At 36.1% G+C, this 27,861-nt stretch overlaps 2 protein-coding genes across 3 annotated transcripts in view; both read left to right on the top strand.

Moving 5' to 3' along the window:
- The window catches only part of LOC134205271 (227 kDa spindle- and centromere-associated protein-like), a 261,767-nt gene that overhangs the window by 225,170 nt on the left and 8,736 nt on the right, over window positions 1–27,861 (top strand). The window lies entirely within an intron of this gene.
- Window positions 863–26,849, top strand: LOC134205273 (E3 ubiquitin-protein ligase Mdm2-like). The gene is made up of 5 exons (XM_062680375.1): window positions 863–1,155; window positions 1,222–1,386; window positions 4,540–4,730; window positions 4,803–5,003; window positions 24,067–26,849. Exons 1-5 carry the CDS (start codon window positions 1,128–1,130, stop codon window positions 25,024–25,026), a joined length of 1,545 nt encoding a protein of 514 aa, XP_062536359.1. The 5' UTR covers window positions 863–1,127; the 3' UTR covers window positions 25,027–26,849.

Raw genomic sequence — 27,861 nt, 5'->3', positions numbered from 1 at the left:
TGTTAGAGAGTGTTAGAGAGTCGAGAAACAATGTATTTCGATAAGAATAGACCCTAGATGGCAGCAGTGGTTTTTTAAACGCTGCCATCTGGTTGTTATTTGGTCGGGTCTCCGACATTTTGTTCGAAAATGAAACACACTGGGAGCTTAAAAGTTTTTCTTTTATGTAATTTTGTGTATCCGGTACAAAGAAAGATCGAAGATGGATTTTTCTCGAGATTTAGGCAAAATTCACACTTCGGAAGTAAAGATGTGCTGAACAAGGCATTCTTAATATGCGAACGGATAAAACTTTGGAAGAAAATTCGAAAGTTGAGAGGCTTGGTTGATTTACACGTTACAATTTGAATTTCTCTCAGCGTTCTCTCGATTCCATTTTTCAATGTGAGATGTGTGTTTTTGCCATTGAAGTGACTGTGTTTTTGCCATTGAAGTGAAGTTCATTCACTTGCCCTGTAGCGTTGACTTCTTTCATACAACAAATGATTTTTTACGTAATATGTGTAGGGCCCCTAGCGTACCGTGACAGTGTTTCCAGTGTATGTCGACTAAAAACAGGCCCTAGATGGCAACAGTGATTTTTTAAAAGTACTGCCATCTGGTTGTGGTTTAATTTTTTTTAATCGTTTGGTTCGAAAAGTTAAGTCGTGGCTCGAAAACTTAAATTATGGATGCGATTATTGATATTTTTTGCATGAGTTGGTTCATAACCTCTATTATTTTTGCCAATGTGTGTGTGCTCCAGAATCCAAACTATACGAGTGAAACATTCAGCAAACAGACATGACCGCAAATGAATACAATGTCATCTACTTTTTGTGAAATCTTACCGAAGGACGTCACAAAGTAAACAAATTTCTGCGTGTAGAAAAAAATTGATTGTAGTATTGACGCAAACCGCATATTTCCGCTGGTAGATGACGCTGTTGCAATCTTATGTGTTGTACAGTTGGCTCACTTTCAGAATGAAAAATTTCCATTTCCATCAATCAAGCGAGTATGGAGTGATTCGTGCTAGACTCTCTGATCTACTAAGAAACCAATTTGATTGTCTGGAGTAAAAAAGTAATTTTGTGAGTTGCTTGTAAGAAGTGTGGTGTTTTGTTGTGTAAAATAAAACTAGTAATATGAATTCCTGTGAAATAAAAACTATCGGTATGTAAATTTTATTTTTGGCAAAAATGGCCGAAATACAAATGAACCACGCGACACTCCCCGTAGGCTGGAATACAAAGAAACGTCGCAGCAGTGAAGTAGCAGAACTATTAGCACCATCCATCCATAATACGGCGAATTTAATTTACATAACATTAGCGAAGGAGAGCCCTACCCGAGTGCTAGAATCGGATGAGGATATCTATAATAGCTTCAATGAACAAGAAACTGGTAAATATTAAAATTTACAATAGCAATACATAATTGGTAGGGGATGCTACGTTTCACAGCACTGTATTCAATTTACCAAAGCTTATGATGAGCTGTCAAACAAGATGCAACATGTTCGAGGGCGTTGAATACGATAAAAGAAATGTTACCTGTTTTCAAGGAGCAGGAAAATCAAACATTTATAACTGATAATATCTAACAATTATTAAGATTTGAAAAATTTGACAATAGTTTCCCTAAAACGGTTTCAGAACTGAATAATTTTGCAATATTTTTTCACTGGAAGGTATGCAAGTATGCATCAATGACAGGTAAATAGGCGTGCTTCGCAAGTCCTTCAAGTTTCCTGTAAAAATGATAAAATTACACATACCGGATGCGTCTCATTTCCCGAATTAAACTGAGCTTAAAATGACAGTTCAATCCGAATAACCCTGCTCAAATACTTTTGGCAGCCATTGAATTGCGATTTGGGTACATGATTCTGTAAACAATTGTTATTCTATCAATTTCGTAGAATGTAAACGTTTTTCTTTATAATTAATACTTCTATCTTGTCAAAAATGGCTTATTTTGCCGAATACATAAACGTGATTTTCTCAGGAAGTTCTTGGTTTAGCTGAAATTTGTTTTAAATTTTTGTTTACAAAATCAAGTACGTAGAAATCGGAAAATGGGCTCGAAATCGGTATCAGTAGCAGCGTCTACTTGAAATCATCTTCCGTTGGCTACTTGACAACAACCAGCATTCAAGGTATTCGAAGCAAACTACTAATAGCTAATTCAATTATAGCCATGCTATACCACTCAATAGTTCTGTCCAATGAACATCTTGAAGTAGCTCGAAGTTTCACCCAACCTACTTGTTTTTTTGTCAACAAATGGGCCTGAGCAGGGAGGGAATAACTTCGAGCTATGATAAAAATACAAAATAAAGTAAAGCTTCAATTTCATCAAACACGCACTGTGAATAATCGACCAATCTGAAGTATATTGGTGTATGCGTAATTTTACAATTAATTTTATGATTAATAAATAATTTTTTTTATTAAATTGAGCTATGGCGTGAAGCACGCTTATTCAGTTTCAAGCACTGATGTACCTATGCCAATAGAAATAAGAATTTAAAAATTAAAAATGGCTTAGTTTTGAACCCGTTTGAGCAAAACGATTACCAATTTTTTCGGAGACAAGCCAGCACAAGACAGAAAGAAAGTCTCACAAATAAAAAAAAAAAATCTCCAAAAATCTTAATAAAGATATGCTATTATGAAAAAAAATATGCTTGAATTCAAGAATTTTAAGATCAAAAGTCAATATAATCGTGTAGAATAGTATAAGCATAAGTATTAGAACGCTAGATGCGCTGTTATCCCATACAGCATAAGTGATCAACATGATTCAGCCATAATAACCCGGATTTTACATAAAGCACCAGCTGTCCCACCAACTCCTACCTCGTGGGGGAGTGACGATTTTGCATAAAAAGGGGTTAAGACAGTTCCTTTAGTGACAAATTTATTGTTTTGGTTTGGTTGTTCTCAAGTATGGAAATTGGGCTACTTGTGATGTAAAACTTGGACATCTGACACATAAAGTACCGTCTTGAACAACACATGTTGATCACAATATTTGAAGCGCCATTAGCAATCTAATACTTATTCATCTACTTGTAGTATGATGCATTATCGACGGGCCGACGAACCCTGCCGGCGGCCTATCGTTAGCACTGGTTTTTCGGATTCTTCTAATTGACCTGTCCCGTAAAAAATGTGTCTCGTTTTATTGTTTCAGTCGATTCTTTGACTTATTTATGGTCAATTTTTCCGAAGAAGCTATTTTTCTAAAGCTTCTAAGGGCCAGTTTCTTCACCTCCGCTTAAATCTTAAGCGGTGCTTACCCATACGCTTAAACCTGGTTTAAGCACTAAGCGGAGGTGAAGAAATCGCCCCTAACTGTTTTAAAAGTTAAAACCAAAAACCGAAAAAGTGCTGCACTTGTAAACCGGCATGAAAAATTCACTGGATGTTCGTTAAAAGTTGGGCAAATGTTGGACTAATTTTAGAAAACAGCACTTTTTCAAGTTTTTGTTTTAAATTTTAAAAATACCTAAACTGCCGTCATACGCATATTTGTCCCATGTTTGCTGGGATTTCCTATATACATGGGACAGTTATGCGTAGAACGGCAGTAAAGGCGTATAAAATATGGGTTCTTCAGGAAAGTTGACCTTAAATAAAATAAAGAATCGATAGCGCGAATAAAAAAAATGACTGGAAAGGTCAATTTTATGTATTTCGCACCGCGCTTCTCCAGTTTGAACAGAACTCATTTATTTATCTAATTAAGCTAACAACTGTCCTAGGTTAAATGTCTAATTTTAGATCAAATCGATTTATTGTATTCCAAAGAAGTCAGTACAACGTCACCTACAATATCAATGATACTTTCTCTATATTACCAAAAAGATATATCTTCCATACTATTCGACGGGATTACACGTTTTATAGGTACTGTGTTTCACATAAGAAACATAGCAGAAAAACAAAATTAAATATTACTCTCATATCACGTGACAATAAACCACATCCATCTCACAAAGCTATGATCTATGCAATTTGTTATGCACAAAAATGACACTGTCCCACCTTTTCCCAATATTTTGATTAAACATTATTTTACTGTTACTGGTCAATGGAGCTTAGTGTTCACACTTCCAAAGTTATACTAATGACACACTGGTGGTATTCGTACCATGATACAAGTTGTTCCACTAGTGTGTCATCTTGTACCATGCTGGCATAACGTGGAAAACCATGCTACAATATGTACTAGGGTATATAACCATGGTACCTGAATCACAAGTTTGTCTAGTATTAATGACTATAAGGTGCTATAAGATTTATCAGCTCAGTTGCAAACTATGCATTTGTATTTCATAGGGCTTGCACGAATACGTTTATGTCCATGAAAGTCGCAAAATCCCTAGATCGATTGAGTTACCAACTCAGTTACCTTTAGCATAATCTGGTTTGCAGACACGCGCATTACCTGCCCCATGAATTTGCTCAAGTTGCGAAGCGTATTCCGTATTTCTGATCGGTAATTAGGGCATCTGAGGAACCGTTGAATAATCGAAAAAATGTTTTTTAGATATTTGTCACGACTCTAGTGATATATCTGACTGCGAAACTGAATCACAATGCTCAAGTATATCACATCACTCAATTGATGATGGACCTGTGGACACTATCGCCACTATGGAGGTTGTCGAATATGAAGTAGCAAGTGCCACTGAATCAGACGACTACTACTCTTCGGATATATCCTCTAGTGGGACTGATGTAAGCTCGATGGACTTTTTTAGCTATTAATACTTATACTTAACTAATGTATGTCCTTTTTATTTTGTTTAGGATTACGTTTTGGCCGCGTTTGCGCAAGCGGTCGCAGACAACTCGTCTGCAACTGAATTCGCTATTCTTGCAGACACTGAGCAATCGGATAATCAGTCGTCGTACGACAGTGATTTTGCCCCTGCTGATTATTGGAAATGTGTGAAGTGTAACAATAAACAAAACAATCCCATGTATCGTTACTGTGAGAGATGCTATCAGGTATGTGGAGATATGCAATAGCAGCTTTAGGGTTAATCATAAATTTATATGTACACAAAAACACTCCATTATAGAACCTGCCTTCCGCTCCATCCCGAAATTATCTATTAAGAAAAAACAGTAAAAGTACATCAACTTTGTCAAAAAAACATAAGAAAAAATACTACTCTAAGTAAATGCAGGATATTCGATTTGGTATTGGAGTAATATATCATGTAGAAGTAGTATATCATATTATTCTTTATTTTTCAAAAGTTTAACCAAAATTTAAAACTTAAGAAAAGTTTCGTAGTTTTTACGCCCACATGAAAATTTCAATTAGTCATTTTATTGGAATACAGTCAACTGTCCTTCTTTGAGCTATCTGTAGTAAGAAAATTATTTTGAGCTTTTTAGTGGAATGTTTTCACCTGTCATAAGACGAGTTTAAACAATCCCATTGAATTCCACCACTTAATTGTATCCTGACAGATACGTATTTCGACCTCAACAATGTAAGGCCGTCTTCAGTGTCTTGTACTTGACTCGACTTGAAGAAAATGATCGCAGCTTACACTATTTATACTATGCGTAGGTATAATAATTTATCTAGGTACTTATCTTACTACGGTGCTTATTTCTACTCGCTTGATGCGCTTAATGTTTAGGTATAAACTTGAAGAGCCAGGAGCTACCATTTCCTTGATCTTTATTCAACAACCGCGTTTGTACCTGCCGGTAGATTTCCAAGCTCTCAACATCAAGTTTCCACGGAGAAGAGACATTTCTTAAAATTTTAATGTTTGATGTCGTAATTGAATGATTTTCCTGATATACATGTTCAGCTACCTTGGACCTAAACTCATAATTTAATCCCTTATCAGTTTCCCTCTTAGCCTTACTTACTTCTGCAATATGTTCTTTGAACCTTACATCTAACGATCTTTTTGTTTGACCTACATATACTTTATCACACTGTGAACAATTAATTTGATAAACCCCGGCCTTATTTAACATTTCTACTCTATCCTTTGTGGAGCCAACAGTGTCTTCAGTTGATTGCTTCTGCTGGAGAATACTAAATCGATGCCGAATTTCCTCAGTCGATGGCGTAGCTGGTGGGTGATGTGTCGATCATAGGGGACCGATACCCTCTTCAGCAGTTCATCGATCGGTGTTAGTGTTGTCAGTTCGTTTTTCCATGCCAGGTTCCTCTACTTCTTGTTGATGATTGCTTGTATTGTTCTTTCCTTGTATCCATTGATCCTCGCTGTTTCCAAGATGTGTTGTAGCTCCTTCGTTTTTCCTTCTTCGCTCAGGGGAATCGTCTGCATCCTGTGGATCATGTGATGAAAAACTGCTAGCTAGCTGAAAAGCTAGACTTCGAAATCTACAGGAAGCCCACCAACACCATGAGAGTCATCCCATACACATCAAATCATTCGTATCAGCACAAAATGGCAGCTTTTCATCACATGATCCACAGGATGCAGACGATTCCCCTGAGCGAAGAAGGAAAAACGAAGGAGCTACAACACATCTTGGAAACAGCGAGGATCAATGGATACAAGGAAAGAACAATACAAGCAATCATCAACAAGAAGCAGAGGAACCTACGGAAAAACGAACTGACAACACTAACACCGATCGATGAACCGCTGAAGAGGGTATCGGTCCCTATGATCGACACATCACCCACCAGCTACGCCATCGACTGAGGAAATTCGGCATCGATTTAGTATTCTCCAGCAGAAGCAATCAACTGAAGACACTGTTGGGCTCCACAAAGGATAGAGTAGAAATGTTAAATAAGGCCGGGGTTTATCAAATTAATTGTTCACAGTGTGATAAAGTATATGTAGGTCAAACAAAAAGATCGTTAGATGTAAGGTTCAAAGAACATATTGCAGAAGTAAGTAAGGCTAAGAGGGAAACTGATAAGGGATTAAATTATGAGTTTAGGTCCAAGGTAGCTGAACATGTATATCAGGAAAATCATTCAATTACGACATCAAACATTAAAATTTTAAGAAATGTCTCTTCTCCGTGGAAACTTGATGTTGCTGAGAGCTTGGAAATCTACCGGCAGGTACAAACGCGGTTGTTGAATAAAGATCAAGGAAATGGTAGCTCCTGGCTCTTCAAGTTTATACCTAAACATTAAGCGCATCAAGCGAGTAGAAATAAGCACCGTAGTAAGATAAGTACCTAGATAAATTATTATACCTACGCATAGTATAAATAGTGTAAGCTGCGATCATTTTCTTCAAGTCGAGTCAAGTACAAGACACTGAAGACGGCCTTACTGTTGAGGTCGAAATACGTATCTGTCAGGATACAATTAAGTGGTGGAATTCAATGGGATTGTTTAAACTCGTCTTATGACAGGTATCTGTAGTAGTTAGGCTACCGTGTCCTTGGGTACCTGTTAGTTGCGGTGAAGCCAAATGAGGGAGTAGAAGACCGCCGGCTGCCGCCGAGAGAACGAGTAGGTATAAGGTACTCCGGGGCAAGTTGAAACGAGTTTTTCAACGTTGAACTGTGCTATAAACAAATCACCCTTTGATACATTTTAAATCCGTGTGCGGTGTTTTGTTTGCTAGTGCGGGCCAAATATTACATAAAAAATAAGCAACTTTATCGAACTTGTTTATAAATATTTCATATAGGGCTAATGACGGCTTTGGCATGCTTTGTTCTATTATTGTCAGGGGGGCTTCTATAACTAATTATACTCAAATTTGGCCTAAACATTCTTTGCATATCAAAGGATATTGTAGTCAAATTTCATAAAACTTGGTCAACAAACTCCCCCCTGGCAATAATAGAACAAAACCTGCCAAAGCCGGCATTTCCCCTACTGAAATTATTTTTTATATGGATCGTTTCAACTTGCCCCGCGTATCGGGGCAAGTTGAAATGCTACGCTATATAAACAGACATTAGCTAATTTCGCAGGAATGAATTCGGTCCTTGTAGAATGATTTTTTTAAAGTTCAGTAGTACTTTCTACTGACTCCGACGATGACTCCGACAAGGGTCGAGTTCATGATTGGTTGGCTTCCCCTGAGTCCAACAAGAAGTACTACTAATCTGTCACCAGATTGAGGTTACATACAGGCGCTGCAGAAGCTAATTGCACACAAAATATCAGCGATGACAGCACGGGTTCTGGACGTTTATAGCTTCAAAGGGTTGTCCGACATTCCGCGGTAAACCATTTCGCAGTGTACCATTTGGCGGTATTCCATTTCGCGGTATATATAATTTCGCGGTGCTCCGTTTCGCGGTGTCCAGGCTAAGCTTACCTTTTAAACTTTTTTTTTGTATTGTCTAAGAGTGGCAATTAATTTTTAACTAGTTCGCCATTCTTTTCTACCAACCCTCAATTTCCTCTCCTCTATATGACCGCTTCTTTCATTGCGTTTCCCTTTCAAGTATTTTCATCTTTTCTTTTACGCACTATTTTATGTTATTTCAAAAAGACATATACATTATTGACAATGATGTGTGAACTTTGTCATCAAGATACACAATATCATTTGATAAATTTCGCCGTCCTGATGGCTTATGATCTTTTGGTAGAGCTCAGATGAAATAACTGGCATTATATTTATTAGATGTTCGCATTTGCCCGGTATAAAGCAAAATGTAAAGTTTTGCTTTATTTAAATGTTTTGCATTTGCCCGGTATAATGCGAAGTGTGTTGTTTCGCATTCTTTAAATGTTAGCATTTGCAAATATGTTTTACTTCAAAATATTTGTTTTTTTTTGATGGGATTTGAATTTATACAAGTCTGATGTCAACTCAATGATTATTCACTTTTTATAAATAAGTTAATCTTGAGGCTTTACAAAGCTAAATAACACATTATTGATTGAGCTACTTAAAATTAAACCTGCATATTGGTATTGACCGCGAAAAAGTTCACCGAGAAATAGTACTAACCGCGGAATGGTATACCGCCAAATAATATAAACCGCGAAATGTTATACAGCGATATGAACGCGAAGTGGTAGACCGCGAACTGGTACACCGCGAAATGGTTAACCGCGGAATGTTTTACCGCCAAATGTCGTACAATCCTTCAAAGCCTCTGTGTCTAACTTCATATATAACGGAAAGTATGTTTCCCCCTTATTGGGCATATAAAGGGGTGGGGTTAGAAAAAAAATGTAGAGATATTCCCAAAATTTTGTCAGAATGCAATTTAGCATAACTTTGCTTAAAAACTCCAAATTTGATAAAACTGGAACCATCGGACGCAGAAACTTTTCTAGTTTTCGGATTATTTTATACAAAGCTATGCTAATTTGAATTTCGACAAAATTTTGCCTATCTCAAACTTTTTCTCACACGCGGGGTATACTAGTAGCGAAATTCTGCTCTTTCTGGCATAAGGAGTGGAAATTTTTAAAATATTAATTTAGCGTGATATCCGATATCAAGCTCTGCATCTCCGCCTCACGATACCTACATAAAACACTCAAATACTCGACGTTATTCGTTGAAATTTACATTTCAAAGTCTGACTGTATTCACCCTATACTGCCGTGAATCGCATATTTGTCCCATATGAATAGGAAACCCAGCAAAGATGGGACAGATATGCGATTCACGGCAGTATAGTAGACCCCCTGGGGGTCCATAATAGGAAATTGCTTCCCTAAAGTCGACACTTCATTTGATTTTTATTCATTTATATGGACACTCTCGTGTTTATTTTTTAAAGAATTGTAAAAAATCATCTAATTTTACTTTCCATAGCATTTCCAATGCATGTAATCAGATCATAGGACTGTAAGGTAGGTTCTCCCGATGGATTTTCATAGCAAAATGTTTACATTGTGCTGTAATAATGCAAAAATGGCTGGAGGGTCCACTATTGGTTGGGGGTCCACTATTGGGCACTTTACCCTAGGTGTATTATTCTATGAAGAGCAATCGCTTTCCGGTAATTCCGAGTCTTCTACATGTATGCCGCAGAAACGACATACATACTTCATCTTAAAATTTTCCTAACAACTTAAAGTGATATTGGCTTGGGAACTGGCATGTTATAAGATCTGTATATATGCTAAGGCAGTGGCGTGGCCAGAAAATGAGGGAGGGGGAGGGTGGTAGTGATTCTCTGTTCAAAACCACCCCGTGGCTACGCCACTGTGCTAAGAACTTTTTTAAAGACTGGGCTTAGTCGTTGCCTTCAGTGTCACGATTACCAGGAACCTAACACAGGTTCGCTTTGTTACGACAATCTTTGTTACGTCACTACTCGATGGAATGAATTGGTCTACTGAAATATTTCAATTCGTGTGTCATTAAGACCTCCGAAGTGAAAAATGTGCTTTTGGTAACCTCTTCTGATCTTCAAAGCACTCTTCTCTGCTTCTAATGGAATAGGCTGATCCAATGGAATGGTAGCACGTGGAGCAAAGCGTCCAGCGAAAGTATGGTTGTCGCTTTCGACACGTTTGAACCACGATATAGAAATTGCGAAAATGGAGAGATTTTGTGTTAACGGTAGGGTTATCATCAGAGCCATTTGGGACCATTAATTTATCTTCTGTATTTAAACGATGTACAGAACTCCACAACTATTCCCCGCTGAATCCTCAAGATTTATCTACAGAGATATTTAATAGAACTTGAATTAGTACACCTTCCTCTTAAATTTGATATGTAGGAATCAATCAACTGTAGGGTGTCGACTCAAATTTGAGAATAAAATTCCCTGACTTTCCCTGACTTTCCAGACCATTCCTCGAAAAATTCCAGGTATGAAAAATGTTTTTTTTTCTAAAAGCGTATGAAAATCTCTGCATGTGTGAATCCTTGAAGTCCATATGACTTCCTGAGCTACTGGAAGTCTAATCACTTCTAGAAATAGAACATTAAGGATTCGTAGAATATCGATAGGTAATTCAAGTCGTTCGCAAAGATCTAAGTATATGCGCAGAACTTCCGAAAGATTTTCAAAATTCACATCGTTAAAATTAGCTGCAATTAATGTAATAAGTTTTTTGGTGCTCACATCCACCATTTGGAATTCTCAAGGACTCCCTGGAGACCTCCAAGACTACTGACGGACTTCTTCAAATGGTTGAAGTTTTTATTATCTTCGTGGAAAATTGTGTGAAAACTTGTATCTTTTGACACGACTTTTGAACTCTTTCTAAACAATCGTTCTAATGCCGTTAAAAAATCTTCCGGATAAGTTATTTTCGTGAACATCGAGAAACCTCCATGGCTCTCAAGTATACTTACGGAGTAAGAATTCTTATTCTGTACAGTTTATGGACTTCTAAAAATAGTTACGGGCTGCTTGGTATCATCCAGATAATCAAGAATGCAATCCCTACAAGCTCGAATAAATCTATATGCAGCACTTACATTAAGCCCAGCAAAACATTCTAACCACTGCAATAATTTAAATAATTTGGTCTGAATACACTCAGGTCGTTTAATTTCTGTTTAAATAAATCAATGGTCCCATGGACAATATCAAAAATAGGGAATGTTTGTGAAGAAGTGCCATAACTAGTCTCAAATGCTGAGGGGAGCTTCACCTACCCCAGTAATTTGATCGATTTTCAGTTGTTTTTTTTTCAAAAATGGTCTTGGAGTTCCAGCATTGTTTTATTTATAGAAAGTTTAACTACTATCAACTAGATGTGAGACAACTGCAACAAGCAATGAAACTCAATAAGGAACATCTAATAGTTTTTTGAAGAACTCGTGGAAATATGTTTGAAGATTCCTTGATATATTTTTTTATATGAAAACGAAAACTTCACGAAAACATTTAGTTAAAATTTGAGTAAATAACATACAATATACAAAGTTTTTGGAGCGGAGCTTTTGAAAAAAAAAATCAACTGAACATCATAGGCGTAACTAGAGTCTCGGTCTAGGGGGGGCCATGGCATCAGCTGGTGGGATGTAATTTTCAAAGGCGATTTAAAGCACTGTGCGCATGGATTGCAATAGAAATTGTTTGACTAAGTTTATCGCTCATTCGTCCTAGAACTAACATAAAAAAATCGCGAATAATACAATTGATTTCCAATGATGCTGTGATTGCTTCAAAACGCTGTGTCTGTGTCAACTTGTCTTCTCCATGTTACTAAATGTGGATAAGTGTGTAATCTAAGATTCAAGAATCTTCTTCGAATTATCTATAAATGAAATTCGATATGAGTATATTTCTGAAAGTTTTCAAGCATTTCCATGATTACTTAATGCATAAAGATCTCGATTTTTTTGAAACTTAAAATTTTGGAAACTCTTTAGATGTGGAATAAATTCCACGAAATTTTGTCATAATCAATATAAAAGTATTCATGCAATTCCAAAATGTATGCTATGTGCTGAAATAGTTAAGTACCGATGAACACAAATTTGGAATCCTAGAGTGTTTTTTATGAGTCATAAATTCCATGAGTTATAAAATTATGAGTACTAAAATTATGAGTCATAAATCAAATTCCAGAATAACATAGAGTTTTTGTAGTTACTGACGTTAGGAAGAGGCTTTATTATGGTTTTCTGAATAGGTGAGAGATTTCTCTGCAAAAATCAAAGAGACTTGAGAAGCAACCAAATCGATCTGAATTGTGCTGCAAAAGAAATGTTTTCTGATACGAACTGGTTTCTAAATCTATTTTTTTATCCTAAAAAACAAATTCTAACTAAAGCAGGCACAAAAGAGTTTTCCGATGATCCTTATGAAATCGCCAAAAAATTAAATGGAACAAGATCTTTTGAGGATTATAAAAATATTTCTTTAATGCAATCTCTGTTGTGAGTGCGAAGGTTGCCTAAGTTTTGTCCTAATACTTTCAATGGAATGCGTTGTTGATTTTTCTGTCATTGTAGATTCAAAGATTCTTAAGTTTTATAAGTTTTCTGTGCCAGAATTATATAGCGAGAGCAAAAAGCTCCATAGGAATTTGATCAACTGTTTTGCGGCATACATTGCGATTAACTCTAAGATTTTCGAAAGAATGGTCGTTCGAAAATTCATTGACCGGATTTTTGTACATGTGCTCATTTTAATGTAGTTGTTTCAGTCTTTTTTGAATCGGATGGTAGTTAATAGAACAGAAATATTTATATCTTAATACAATTATGTTTTTATGTTTCTGTGACCAGGATACTAGTCAAACAAATGCAGAACAAATTTATTATTTTAAGCAAGCAACTGAATTAGAAGCGGCATTGATTTTAGCTTAAAAATCGAGAAAATGTTCCCGGGGGTCCAACTTAAATATTTAGATGCTTTGCTGAACAAACGGTCATAGATGTGATAACGCAACAAAAAATATGTTTATAAAATTCATAATCAAAATTAAGAAATATGTAGGAAATATGTAAATGAAATAAAAACTGACTAAGTTGGAATTACTTTTCAAAATTTTCTGGGGGGGGGCCACAAGTAGGTCTGGGGGGGGCCAGGCCCCCCCCCGGTCCCCCCTTATTTACGCCAATGCTGAACATCCATCGAGGAGCTCCAGGATAAAACCTATCGAGACAGCTTTTTTAAATCCCATGGGGTTTTATTTTTATGTTTCAGTGAGAATTCTGAAGTAATTTCTGGACAAAATTCTCGAAGATCAACCATCTAAAGCAGCGAATGTAATATTGAAACATTATCATTGACAACAACATTATCCTCCTCTTGCATCCGAGCATGATTATGCAGTATCGAGTAACGTTTAATTGAGACCATCGCCACCTACGTACACGAGTTGCCATATGATGCGTTTACCCACTATCATTCTCTCTACATGACCACCTAAGGACGTGAGAATCGATTTTAGAAGCCCATCATCAAATGGAAGTTCACGTAATGTTTTTAAATCTCTCCCCGCCCTTGGTGTCTGTGAATCATTATCAAACTTTGCACCTTCTAACCTTCATCGTATTGTTTCAACAACAAAAAGTAATATTAGGCACATCTTTATGGTTTCATTAGACTGCAAATATAATCAATTTTGAGTACAAATAGTTGAACTATTGAAAACAATCGGTTGAAAATTGATTTACAATCAATTTTTTTTGTTTTCCACCAATTTTATCTATGCCGAATAACTTTTGTTCAAGCATTTTTTTCAAAGATGATTCCTTCCTAATGAAATCTTCAAAAAATGTCGTGGGCGGAAATAGGGTTAAAACATTACCTACATCATTTTGTTTGGAGATGATGCTGATGCAGTGGAGGGCCGACACAGGTCCACAAAGTTACTATTCGGCGTTTTATTTCAACAAACTTACAAATATCCAGTTATTGGTTGTAGGTTAAACATGTTTGATAATTGATTGTTGAACAGTTCTGAACTTTGGGCCATAACTCAAACTCTACTAATAAGGAAACTGCAAAAAAATCAAAACGACTCCGGCACAAAACCACTCAAACTAAATAATCTAAAATATGAAGGGGGACTTAAAAAGACTATTTGGATCAGGTCTCAACAGTGACCATTTGAGTAACACGACTTTGGACCCTTTGTTATTTCTTCAAGATTAATAGAAACAAACTCGATTACCATGGGGAACATTAGAAGGGCCCGGAGTAGACTTTTAGTCTAAATACTGCCAACGGCCACACAAAAAATAAGCTTTATAGCTTGATAGTGGAGGTGGTTGTCGACTGTACTGCCCATGATCGCATATTTGTAACAATCGACAAAAGTAGGCATGGGAGAAATGGAAGGATAATGTTTGTGATATGCATAAGTATGGAAATCTCAATAATTTTCTAAAAATTGCCAAAAATTATATAAAAACTTTTTCCATTCGAATTCTTCGGTAGCAACATTGACATTACTTGATATTTGAGTACGAATTTATCGCGTTAATTTTTGTTCGATACACACGGCATACAGGCGACAGAATTCTTCAGTGTTACAGTTATGCGGTCATTTTGCTCAATGTTACAAAACAACTTGGTAGTTTTTTCAAGTTTTTCAGAATAAACCTCCTGATTTCATCTGACCTGCTTAAAGATCCAACAATTTTGGAACGATTTATAAGATAATCTCAAAATCGAAAAAAATGCAAATGTTACAAATATGCGATCATGGGCAGTGTAGCTGCCTGTGAGTATTGTTCGGCTATGCAGTCTGATGACCAGATAAAACGCAATATTAATTCTGATCCAACGTTTCAGTACCTTTATTAATTGTTATAACTGGATTAGAATTGGCTCAGAGTTTTATTGCCATAAGTGTCCTTGGTTTAGTATATTGCTCGAATTAAAAAAAAAATCACTATAAATTTTCAATTTTTGGATTTGTGATTTTTCCCTGACCTTAATCAAAATTCCCTGACTTTCCCTGACTTTCCAGGTCCAAAACGAAAATCCCTGACTTTCCCTGACTTTCCAGGTTTTTCCAGGTAGTCGACACCCTGTGTCACTATATTTGATGAGAACACATTATGCTGCTAGATTGCAGACAGAATTAGAATTTTTTTTTTAAATTTACAGGATAAAAACAAGTTCTCCCTTCTGCAACCCAATAGCGTGAATCTGTGTGATCTGCAAATGCTATTACTAGTTGATTCGTGAGAAATGACCCATCAATATTTCAAAAACTATGAATTTAACTGTTTTAGCTTTCGAAATTGAAGCTGCGTCTATTTGCGCTTTATGTATCAAATTTAGAAGAAAGGTTTAGATACTAGTTGAATGTTTGGTAATTACTCTCATAAGATTTAAAGCGTATCACTTGTAACAATTTGTCCGAAATCCATGTCGATGTCTAATCAGTCTGCTATATACCTGGATGATTTATGAAAATATTGGACGATTAGACAAAGAATGGACTACGGGCTTAAGTTGCTTTAATCAAATTAACAAAACTGTTTCACTAGATCAATTAAAAGTTTAGCCAAACGAGGGAAAGTTGACCGTATATTAATAATTTATCCTAGGAACATGTGGAAATGGAACATGTAAATCAAATAAACCTGAATAACAATGTCATACCACATTTTTTCAATATAGGACATAATCAGCTGAATTTTGAAAATCATTTCCAGTAGGCGCATGTGTGAGATCAGTATTGAAAGCATCATTGAATGTAATCCTAACTAATAAAATAAAAAGGTTAGATGCAATGTAGTGTTAGCAATGAGTTACTGATTGTTTATTTCAAAAGATTCAGAGTGCCGACAACCTTTAGGGCATCACGATTATGAAGCTCATCGCTGACTGACAACACCGAGCTACCGACAAAAAAACATGTAGAAAAAATCAAGAACTATGTAAATTTATGAAATACGCTGCAATTTGAGAAAAAAATAGTGATCAGGAATCAAGTAAATGGCGAATAGATTATCTCCTGCACTTAGTTAATATCTATTTTAATATTACTGAATCAACGACATCTCTCGCATACAACGCGTTTCACCGTTTCGATTGGTATCAAATAGGACATGATCAAAGGTGGCGTATCTAAAAGTTGTCGCCACTACATTTGTTGTAAAATCATTTTTCTAGAATGGATGTATCGCTGGATCTCGCCAATTTAACTTTGTTTCAATGCGAAATTTTGGACATAAGGTACCAAATAATATTAGGGGTGATCGGGGCAATATGGGCCACCTAAGGAAATCGTTCCGAAAAGCGCTGAAAACCTCAACAAATCATCATTCAAATGTAATTGACTTATACTAGGGAGTGTTACCTTTCATATTACGTCGATGAATGGTGGAAAATGTGTTTGGAAATTTTTGGAATGCACTTTTGAAAATGTATTGATTTCAATGTGTTTTCCCGACTATACGGGGCAATATGAGCCACCATTTGGGGCAGTATGGACCACCCATCCAAAATGGTTTTGCCTTTCTCGTACAACGAAGTTGTACCGAAAGGCTATCATTTCACTCCGAAAACGAACTTCTTATAGAAGCCTCTGAGACCCATAGTGTTATATACCAATCGACTCAGCTCGACGAGCTGAGCACATGTCTGTCTGTCCGTGTGTATGTTGTGTGTATGTGTGTGCACAAAAGCTTAGAAAAACATTAGACAACTTTTTGTTGATCACTATTGAATTTAATAACGATCGATCGGTCAGTTACGAAGAAAATGGCACATCTAACCATATAAGCTCTATATAAGGTTGGTGTGGCGAGAAAGGCACCACCGACGCTAGGTGAATTAATCTGAGTTTTTTGAGAGTGAAAAGTGTGGTAATCTGGAAGAATATGATATTCCTACAACAGTTTAGAGTATTCCATACCAAATAGAATTAATAAACCGCACAACAGCGGACCGAGCCGATTTGCCACTCTTCACCGTTTGAATTGCCATATTTCAATTGATCATTGGTCTTTTTTTCTGTTTCGATTGCAGTAATGCGGTGTTGTAATTTTTCCGTAATGAATCTTACATTGATGATAATATTCTTGTATTTGGCAACTGAAATTTAAACTTGTTCGCAAATTCAGGCCTGATATCTTGCTCTGTGCAGGTATGCCCATATTGCCCCATAGTGACTGGTTTTGGAAAAAAAATTGTTTTGAATAATTCATATTTGTATCAGTACAAACATGTGTGCACAATATTCAATTATAATAGATCTTTTGATTGTGATGTATTTTTTGACCTGAATTTCAATCAGTTTTGTGTCGAAACCTTATTTATAAACTTCAAATCTTATAACAATTTTGCACATGCTGCGAAAATGTACATTGAATTACAATTGAATTTTAATGCGGTTTTCACGTTGAGGCATATGTGGAGCATTTTCCTAAAGATCATATAACTTTTAATTGGTAAAACTTGTCAATAAGCTCAAAAAGAAAGTGGCTCATATTGCCCCTACTGCCCCTAATTAGTTTGATAACTTACTTTGATTTTCACATAACGGTAGCATTGTAAATAATGTCCTCGACACAACATTGGCGCCATGAGCCATAGGTTCTGCCTCTGCTGCGATGTTTTGCTGGGTTGCAGTCTAATGCTTGTTTACAGATTCCGTTTCCGCCCCTACGTAAGGTGGGGCCGACCCAGCCCCACTTCCGATCCCAAATTTCAGTTGCACATTCTCAGTCTCAGTAAGTGAGATTTTTCAAACTTGTTTTGAACTTAATAACACTTTAATTATCGTATACACTTTAAGAGATCATGCACAAATGACGTTACTTCCAAACTTGTCGTTTTAGATGTTTTTTTTTGTGGTCACTGGTAATAAATTTGAATAAAACTAATTTTTTGTTCAATATCATTTCCGTTGAAACTATTGTGGTTCTTTTGTAAGCACTTGGTATGCATTTAAGATTTGGATTTTACTCAATCTTAAAGGAAATCTTGTCTACCACAGTTGGTAGTACCACCCCATGCCGATAAATTTTCCAATTTTTTCTTGTCATAAGTCGAGTTTGTACAATCGCCTTTAATTCCACCACTTAATTGTATCTTGACAGATACGTATTTCGACCTCAACAGTAAGGTTGTCTTCAGTGTCTCGTACTTGACTCGACTTACAAGCTGACAAGTGAAGACATTCCACTTAAAAGCTCAACATAATTTTCTTAACAAATTTTCCAAGTTTTCTTCTATCGAACACCTCAATATATTTTTTTACACGGTTGGTATTCATTAATTTCTCGGTTAACTTTCGCAGCTTTTTAAATACCACCTGAAAAGAACTGTCTAGAAAAATTAATTGAAACCATTTCAAAAATACTTGAATACAGATTTTGTTTTTTTGGTAACTTATTTGAAAATCAATTTTTATTGCAAATTTAATCGTCGGCATTTGTAAAACCAATTTTAATAAGGTGAGAACGAGTGATTATTCCATACAAAGATATTTATTTAACTTAACTACAAAAGTTGTGGCGCCATATTTTTCAGTGCCCACTTTTCCATCCTATTTCCCCATCATCGCGTTTTTTTTAAATAGGTGCCATTTACGGGAGATAAAATGATAAATAACAAAATATTGACTAATATTTGCAGCATTCTTGTATATGTAATGTATTTAATAATGAATTGTAGAGCGCATTTCCACAAAATATTGTAAATCATCGGTATTAAGCTCCAAAAATCTGTGCATATTGTCTAAAAATTTAGAAAAAAAATGCTGCGTATAAAAAGAAAAAAAAACACGAATCTCTTTTTTAAAAGATAATCACAAAAAAAAAAACAGAAAAAAAATCACAAAATATAACAAAAAAAAATCATTGAAAAAAGTAAAACTACTATATATTAAAATTAACACAGTATAGAAAAAAAACTTGCGCAAAAGTATAGAAATCAACGCTAAGAAAAAAACTTATAAAACTAAAAAAATAAGCGTAAAAATATATATAGCAGCAAAAACTCTAAGTAGATACATAATATAATGGAGCTTCGGAATCAGTCTAGTGCGCATCAATAGCAAAAACGATTATAATACCAGTTACAGCAATGATGATAATCAGCAGCGTCTCGAGTTATCCCAATAGTGAAGGAAGTAAAACAATAGACCTGATTCAGTTACGTCGAGGAAATTCATCGATTAACAAATGGGACATCAGAAGAAATATTTGATAATTGTGTTGGAATGAAACTATAACCATTAGTGAGATGCACTTTATTGTGTATTCAAGAGTGGAGCTCTTGTATTTTCAAAAACTGAACAACATGCACATACGTGAGGCCCTCCTTAGCCTAGCGGTAAGATGCGCGGCTATAAAGCAAGACCATGCTGAGGGTGGCTGGGTTGGATTCCCGGTGGCCGGTCTAGGCAATTTTCGGTTTGCAAATTGTCTCGACTTCCCTGGGCATAAAAGTATCATCGTGTTAGCATCATGATATACGAATGCAAAAATGGTTACATGGCTCGCGGTTAATAGCTGTGGAAGTGCTGAATGAACACTAAGCTGCGAGGCGGCAATGTCTCAGGGGGGATGTATTGCCAATAAGAAGAAGAAGCACATCACAACACAATACAATAAACATCATGCAACGGAATAAACTACACGTGGATACTATGACCTACATGGATACGATATAAAACTTATTTTATGTATGTGGGCACTTGGAAAATATGCAATCCATATCGATACCTCCATTGCAAACATCTATTCGGAGCCTCATACACTTGATGAAATATGTGCCTAGCCTACAGAAATAAACGTTGAGTTGCCAGGAAAGAATACAAAACTACAGGGAGGAAATGTGTCCGTCGCGTACATGTACTGATCCAGGATGTCAATGAACAGAAGTAAAATAATGAATTTCAATTTTTGTCATCGAGGACTTCAATGCCGCCAATCTACTTATGTAATCTTTAGCATCGTCGGTCGAAAGGGCCATCGGACCAGCATCGGATTTATTAGTGGAAGTGTAGCATATTACGAAATGAGAACGAGAATTCAGCTGTATGATATATTTATGTTTGAAATAATTCAGAACAGCTCAATACAGTGGAAGATGCGGAGTGATATTTGGTATAGAGCGATTCCATTCGTCGACGACTTTAGGCAGAAAATCAAAGGTTACATAGGACCTTGCTGTGGAGAGGATGCATCAACTCATTACTTCCTCAATGTCTGATAAATTTGTCACAGCAAACATCCAGGTTCATTCTTGATGTTCACTGTCTATTCTTATCTTTGCTCGCTGCGTCACGTGACCACAGTGTTCAGCACAACAAAGTATGCAGTGTTCATGCTTCGAGATATGTACATCAACGTTCAATCGCTTCGTCAGTACATGGAAGAGATATGCGCGGGGGAAAAATGATTTTCAGTGAAAAACGTAAACAAACTCGCCGGCTGTCCCATACAAAATTCCAAGATGGCTGAATCGTGAATTTGACAGATTAGAACACCTGATTGAATTCATCCTGATGTACAATGTTTCACCTCCCTATGCGATGATCTGCAGTCCTTCGAAGTTATAGAGTATGAAAACAAAATGTTCTCGAAAACCAAACATCCCGATTTGAACAACATCATTGAACAACCAAAGCCACGGAATTACCAAAAAATAAGGAGTCAACAACGAGAATTATTGTCCTTCATCTACTGTGCATTCAGATTTGAATGACCAGAAACTATAACAGCGAATAGGTCTTTTGATTGTGTGTTTATCTTATTTGAATTGATGCTAGAGTAAAAGCATAAGTATTAGAACGCTAGAGGCGCTGTTATCCCACGGCATTTATGACCAACATGATTTAACCATAGTAACCCAGGTTTTGTTTAGGGCACTACACGGAAGAATCTCTTTCTCTTTCGTTCTTCATGATATTTGACGTTTACTGGCCTTGTTGTTTTCAGATTTCTTTGCAGCGAAAAAGAGACAAAGCAGTCCGTGCAGTGCCCTATAGAGGAATTTGGTCGGTATCTTGAATGTCAAATCGATTGGTTTGGTTCGTTTCCCGCTAAAAACCTTTTACTCATTAATGGCATTTTCTTTGCTATCTCTTTCCCCTGCTGAAACATTTCGACACTGTTGTTGACACAGCTAACAACCACTTGGAACTGGTGGCGCTCCGCGCCTTCTATCGAACGGAAGAGGGAAATGCCACCAGAAGTCTCTTATCTTCCTAAAATCAACAGAAGGAGTTTACGTTTGCGACTTTCGCCCTTTTGAAACAACAATGTCCATTTAAATGAGTAAATTCACTTATTCTTCCTAAATGGGTAAATTTTTCAGCAGAGAGAAAGAGATAGCAGAGAAAAAGTACCCATTAATGAGTAAACGATTTTTAACGGGTTGTTTTCAACAATGAAAATTGGGCTACTGTGATGAAAAACATGAACATCTGACGCATATGCTACGTTTTGACAGGGAAAGTGAATTGCACAACTCAGTTGAATTCAATTGACTTGCCAAAAGTTGAACATGTTCAACTTTCTTTTCGTTCTAGTGAGTTGAACGAAGACGTTCAATTCAAGCAACTTGTTCAATTCACTTGTCTTGTCTAAAGTTAGCAATACCCGTCTTGAATAAAACAAGTTGATCACAAGATTTGAAGCGCCATTAGCAATCTAATACTCATGCATCTACTGATGCTAGGGTCGGAGGAAAGTTGACCTAATAACTACTGGTTCTGCTGATGTTTAGATGATCGGTTTTACTACACGCTTATAATCGATTGGCATTAAATCATGATTAATATTGTCAATTTGAGTCATTCAGTGCAGTCACTCTAAGCTTAAATAAATACATATATCGTATACGAGTCGTTTGATCAAGATCAATACCAAATTTTCAAAACGATATATCTGCTTTCGTAAACAAACAAAGAATCAAACGTCGATTTGACGAATCTGATAGCACTCCCACGCAAACCAACATCAGCAACACGTAGGTGAAAGCTTCTGCTATCTGTTGGTGGTGTGAAGTTTTCGTGGGAGTACTATCAGATTCGTCCAATCGACGTTCTAACATTTGTTTACAAAAGCAGATAAGTCGTTTTGAAAATTTGGTATTGAGATACTGCATGTGTCATTTTTTGGCGGAAAATAGATTGTCATATATTCCAAATTCTCGTGAAAATACGTATTCAAACGGAATATGGAGCAATCGTTGCAGTTTTGAAACTCTAAGTTACTCCGGAGCTTGAGTGTTGTCTGTTAAGATCTGAAAATTATTATTTTATTCTGCCTACCTCGCCCACAATATTTTACGATCTAATTTTACTATTTTAGGGCTACCTTATGGTAGCCTCACACTTCGGGAATTTGGCCCGCGGATTTTTTTCCCCATGTATTTTTACAAATGCGATCTTTTCGGGCACGGAAAATCAAAATCCCGGCCCCATTTAAAATGCACGGGGACCAAAATCCGGCAGAAAATTTTCCCGAGGTGTGAGGCTACCTTTACACCTTGGGAAAAATTTCCGCCGGATTTTGGTCCCCATACATTTAAAATGGGGCCGGGATTTTTGACGCCCATATCTCGAAAACACCGCTTATGTAAAAATATATGAGGAAAAAATCCGCGGATCAAATTCCCGAGGTGTGAAGCTACCGTTAGGGGAAAAAGCAAAATTGTCATTGAAAAATAATAAAACTGTGATTAGGTTCATTTTTTTAAATTTCCACTCTTTTCGTTATTCAATTGACCAGCAAATTGACTTTAAAGACCAGCAAGACAAAAGTAGAGAGTAATATTTGTTCCAGGCTAACATTCTGTATTCTGTATCAAAAAATGCTTCGGTGTCAAGTTGTTTTAAAAAATAGTCTTCCATTTTTTTTTAATTTTGAAAGATGGATGCAGTTTTAAAATCCTAATGATTATTTAATGCGTTTTCAATAATCAGGAAAGCTTTGATGCTTTAATGCGTTTTCGCAGAATCCCGACCATAGATGTAGCTCGTTGGCTTCAAGAAAATTTCTAATGCGCAATATATTAAAACTTTTTATTGGCCTGTCATGTCGAATTTGGTAAATTGGGCAGAAATGATGCTTGATTCCTGATTGAAGTGAGTTGATTGTAGAAAAAACCTGATTGTTGAAAATAATTTCTAGTCTGCGTATGTCAGAAACATTCAATAGTTTTTGTATCGTTGGCTTTAGATATAGGTTAGCAGAAGCAGTAGTCAAAGTCAAGGTTTGGCTAATATTAACTAATTGTTCCATATATGAAATAAAAACATGAATCAATTCAATGCAAGAATATCAACACAATCTTAGATGGAAAGTACTTCGAACAATGGTAGACTGCCCAAACGTACTTCGCTACGGTCAAGAGAAAAGGTATTATTTTGGATACAGTTGTGCCACTGCATTACATCAAGAAGAAAACTAGTAAATTGCTTTCCCATACATGGGTACATCGTTGTGGGAAAATCATCAAGGATACTTTCAACACATGGCATTGCTTATAAATATGAGGATTACAGAACACTTGAAAGACGAAAAATGGAAGAACACAACATGGAACAGGTATAAATCATTTATTTCTATACAACTGTAATATGCTAAGTAACGATGGAAAGATCTTAAAATTAAAGTTAAAGGAATATTGAGAAATATCATTGATTTTGTTTTGTTTTCACATTGTTATGTATTTAAAATTCGATTCGTATAATTTCTAGTATCGTACATGTCTAATTTATTATCTTATTTTCTAGGTACGTAAAAGCTTATTTCCCCCGCGTCCTAAGCAGAAGCGAAAAATGCGATCCATAGAGATTGCTAAGAATGGGGAACTTTCCGATAGCAGCACAACGTCATCATCGGAAAGTTTATTGTCTAGTGGTTCGAGAAATAGAAATAGGTTAGATTCTAGGAAATTGCATGGGAAGTCCAGATCAAGTAGAAAAATGTCCACAGTAGGTACATCAGAGAGCGACAGTGGGGCAGATATCGTCATTGAGAAAACTCCATCCGTTCAAAAACAATTGAAAGATACTGATATGGTTTGTCCGAAAGCAAGTGTAGGTACCTCGGAAAAGGTTAAAGGAGTAACCCTAAAGCGAAAAGTTTTAGATGAGATCGATTCAATTGGTCTCAAGAAACGACGTGGCAACGAAGAAGTTTTGCCAGCAGATAATGATATTAAAAATAAGCATTTGCAATTGCAGCTTGTTTTTAAGGATTCTGGTTTCAGTTCTTGCTCTAGTCAAGAGCGTACGCCAACCGAAGATGACAAACTTCTCTTCGATGAGACATCTTCGCAAGAAACGATTGAATCTGTTCAAGAATCATGTCAGGACGTTGCAGATAAAGTTTTAGGAGAAGTTGCGTCTTACCCCAAGGATAGACATCGCTATACAACTTTATCGCAAATATCATGTATGTCGGCAGATTCGGCGTTGTATTCACGTAAAACAGATACTTTATGCGATGATGTCAGTGTTCTCCGAGAATCACAATCGTCCGACTTTGCCCAACTTTTAGCAGGTTCCGATAATAATCTGGGATCCTGCATGTTTTGCCTGTCGGAACCAAAAAACAGCGTATTTGTTCATAGCAATTTTGTACATCTTTGTTGTTGTTATAAATGCGCAATGAAAGTATGGAAACAACGAAAATCTTGTCCAATTTGCAATTGTAAAGTAAAAAATGTTATGAAACTGTTCGTTCATTAAAAGTATTTTCTTACTTTTCCCAGACAGATAATTTTGTCAAATTGTATTCTGTCAATAATTTGTGTCCTGTGCTTTTTGGAATTTGACAGTTCCAATTTCCTAACTAATCATACTTTATGATACGAGATGGGCTTGGTTGGTTGCGTCTCAACTTTCCGAATTGCGTTTAAAATTTATGTGGACATTATATCAGAAAACGTACATTTTTGCCCCTGGCAGTGACTCAATACGTTAGATTGAATTTTCAAACCATATGCAAGCAATTAATATTTTTGTCAGCACCTTCTGGGCCTAACCCATCCATATAAGATAAATAATTTTAAAATAACACTCAGTAAATTATTCTTCCACGTGGTGTGCCACTTGATTTACGATTAGCTGGAACCTCTAGGAGTAAAATTGCAAAAATGTACTTTTTCCCATCCTTATTTCCATACAAACTTCTAACGCGATGCGAAAAATGAGGTCGTCATCGATCGGGCCCAGCTTCTGCACGAATGTTTTCGATAGACCATTGATTTGAATGAATGCCCCACATATTTAGAAAAACGCAGCATTTTGTTTTTTATAAAAGAATCGGCAATTTCGGTTACGCAATCATTTTTACAGGATTTTAGGATTCTTATAGAACTAGCTGCCCCGGCAATTGTGTTCTGCAAAGTGGTGGGGAATGTGCATCATGTGAACAGCCCAATGTGGTTTGCTAGAGGGAGAATATGTAAGAGTAATAATGAATAATGTAAGACCAATACAGACATCTGCAGGCAAAGATTACAGATAAATATGTTGAAACCCAATCAGACTAGGAGGGATTGATATGACACATAACCACATATTGGCTATGCTAGGTTCCCTATTTATTGATATGCGAATCGAGTAAAAAATGCGCTATGAGTAGCTTGGGGTATGCACTTCAATGACCAGCTTACATATTTTTAAATATATAAAACATAATTTATTTTATTTGAAATTTAATTCAACTCTTTCTCGCGAGTTGCTAACTAATTGATTTCTTATAGGGTATTTAGACTACGAGCAAAATCACGTAATGTAAATTAAAGTTAAAGTTCTCACATCTAATTTTTACTGCGTATCATGTATATAACGTTTTATTTTAAAATGATCCATATTACGTGACATTGCTCGTTTTCCGAATAACCTATTAATGTTTACTGTTCATGGCAGGTTTAATGGAAAAAAAATCTCATGTTGGGTTGTTTCGCGTTGTAACGTATATTGTAGATTGCATACTGATAGTTGGCATGTAGGTATATTCTTTATGGGAAAAATATTCCCTTTTTGAAAAATACAATTCTAAAACTTGTTTTTCATGTTTTCCTTGAATAATATGATATTTTTAACATTCAAAAAATAATGAACAACCTCAGTTCAATGACTTCTGGAACCAAGAATAATCCATTTGATTAGTGAAATTTGTACACTTATAGAAACAAAATTTTTGCAAAAAAATATAAAGTGCTTGCAGTTATGATAAATGAAAACTAGTCAAGGAAAATACAAGTTTCTGCATAGCAATCTTCCATGTAGAAGCTTGTTGAATGTCGACAAAATGTAAACTAAGGTATTTATATATTTGTAAATATTATTGATCACCCCGTTGTACAGAGAATGCAGTTAAACGCATGATGATTTGCTTCCCATGGAAATGTATATTTGGATATATTTGTTAAATTATTAACTTATTAAAACTTGCCAAAAGTGCAATTTTTGGATTTATAACGATTAAAAAAAATAGCTACATTATGCTAAATTAAAATGAATAATAAATAAATAAATAAATAAATTTATTTCCAGGTACCAAATTATTAGTGCTACTCATTGTATCCGAAATGCCAAATAATAGGAAAAAAATAGAACAAGATGAACGTGGCTAGCAAATGTGTTTAGCATCGCCCAAACATTGACCGATTCGGTTGAAATTTTGTTCATAGCATCAGGGCGTCATAAAAAAATGAAAAATTATATTTTGGGCCACTTAGTGTGCATTCGAAAACCGAACAACACTAGCTTATTTTTCATAAAGTAATTTTAAATCGATTTTCTCTCAACAAGTTGCATTCGACGGGGGACAAACCAAAAGATATTTTAGTTACAATTTTTTAGACAATGTTTATCTTGTAACTAAAATATCTTTTAACAAACCCTAGTTTATCACTACTTAAAATATTCACGATCGGGCACTGCGTTTGAATGTTATGAATCGAATTACGTAAGGTTGGTTGATTAGCTATGAAGTGTTAGCCAAACCGTAATGTAGGCTTCCCGTAACACGGTAGATCACTTTGACGTAGTGTGTTACGGTGTAAGATCAGAGCATTTTTTACAAGGAGTAATGCATTATGCACTGACCCAGCACACGCGTAGTAGTTGCCAAGCTACCACATGGCAGTGTACCGGAGTGTGGGACTCTCACCCACTAAACCCTCCTTGGGCTCCAACCCTAATTTCCCCCGGGACAGCTTTCCAGCATTACTTCTGGAGGATAGGCTGTACTTAATGTACACATTCACACAGAAACTCACACCATTTGAGACTTACTTGGATGCTCACTCTAATACTCCACTACCATGCCTCAAGGAGTCTAGCGGTAACTGCCTGGGTCTACAGGCTACAGATACTATTCTAAGACACTCCTACCTCAGCATATCAGGCCTGGTAGCGGGTCACTTTTTAGTGACTTGGTCACTTTTTTTCGGATAAGTCACTAAAAAGTCTCTTTTTTTAGCTCAAGTCACTAAAGCCACTTTTTCTAGTAAAAAGTCAGTATTTTCAACTATTTTGAAACTATTGACTAAGATTTTTTTAAGCATAGCT

Source organism: Armigeres subalbatus, chromosome 1 (assembly GCF_024139115.2).
Source record: "Armigeres subalbatus isolate Guangzhou_Male chromosome 1, GZ_Asu_2, whole genome shotgun sequence".
Classification (NCBI taxonomy): domain Eukaryota; kingdom Metazoa; phylum Arthropoda; class Insecta; order Diptera; family Culicidae; genus Armigeres; species Armigeres subalbatus.
The sequence above is the reverse complement of the archived record's forward strand: the minus strand, read 5'-3'. Positions and strand labels throughout refer to the sequence as shown.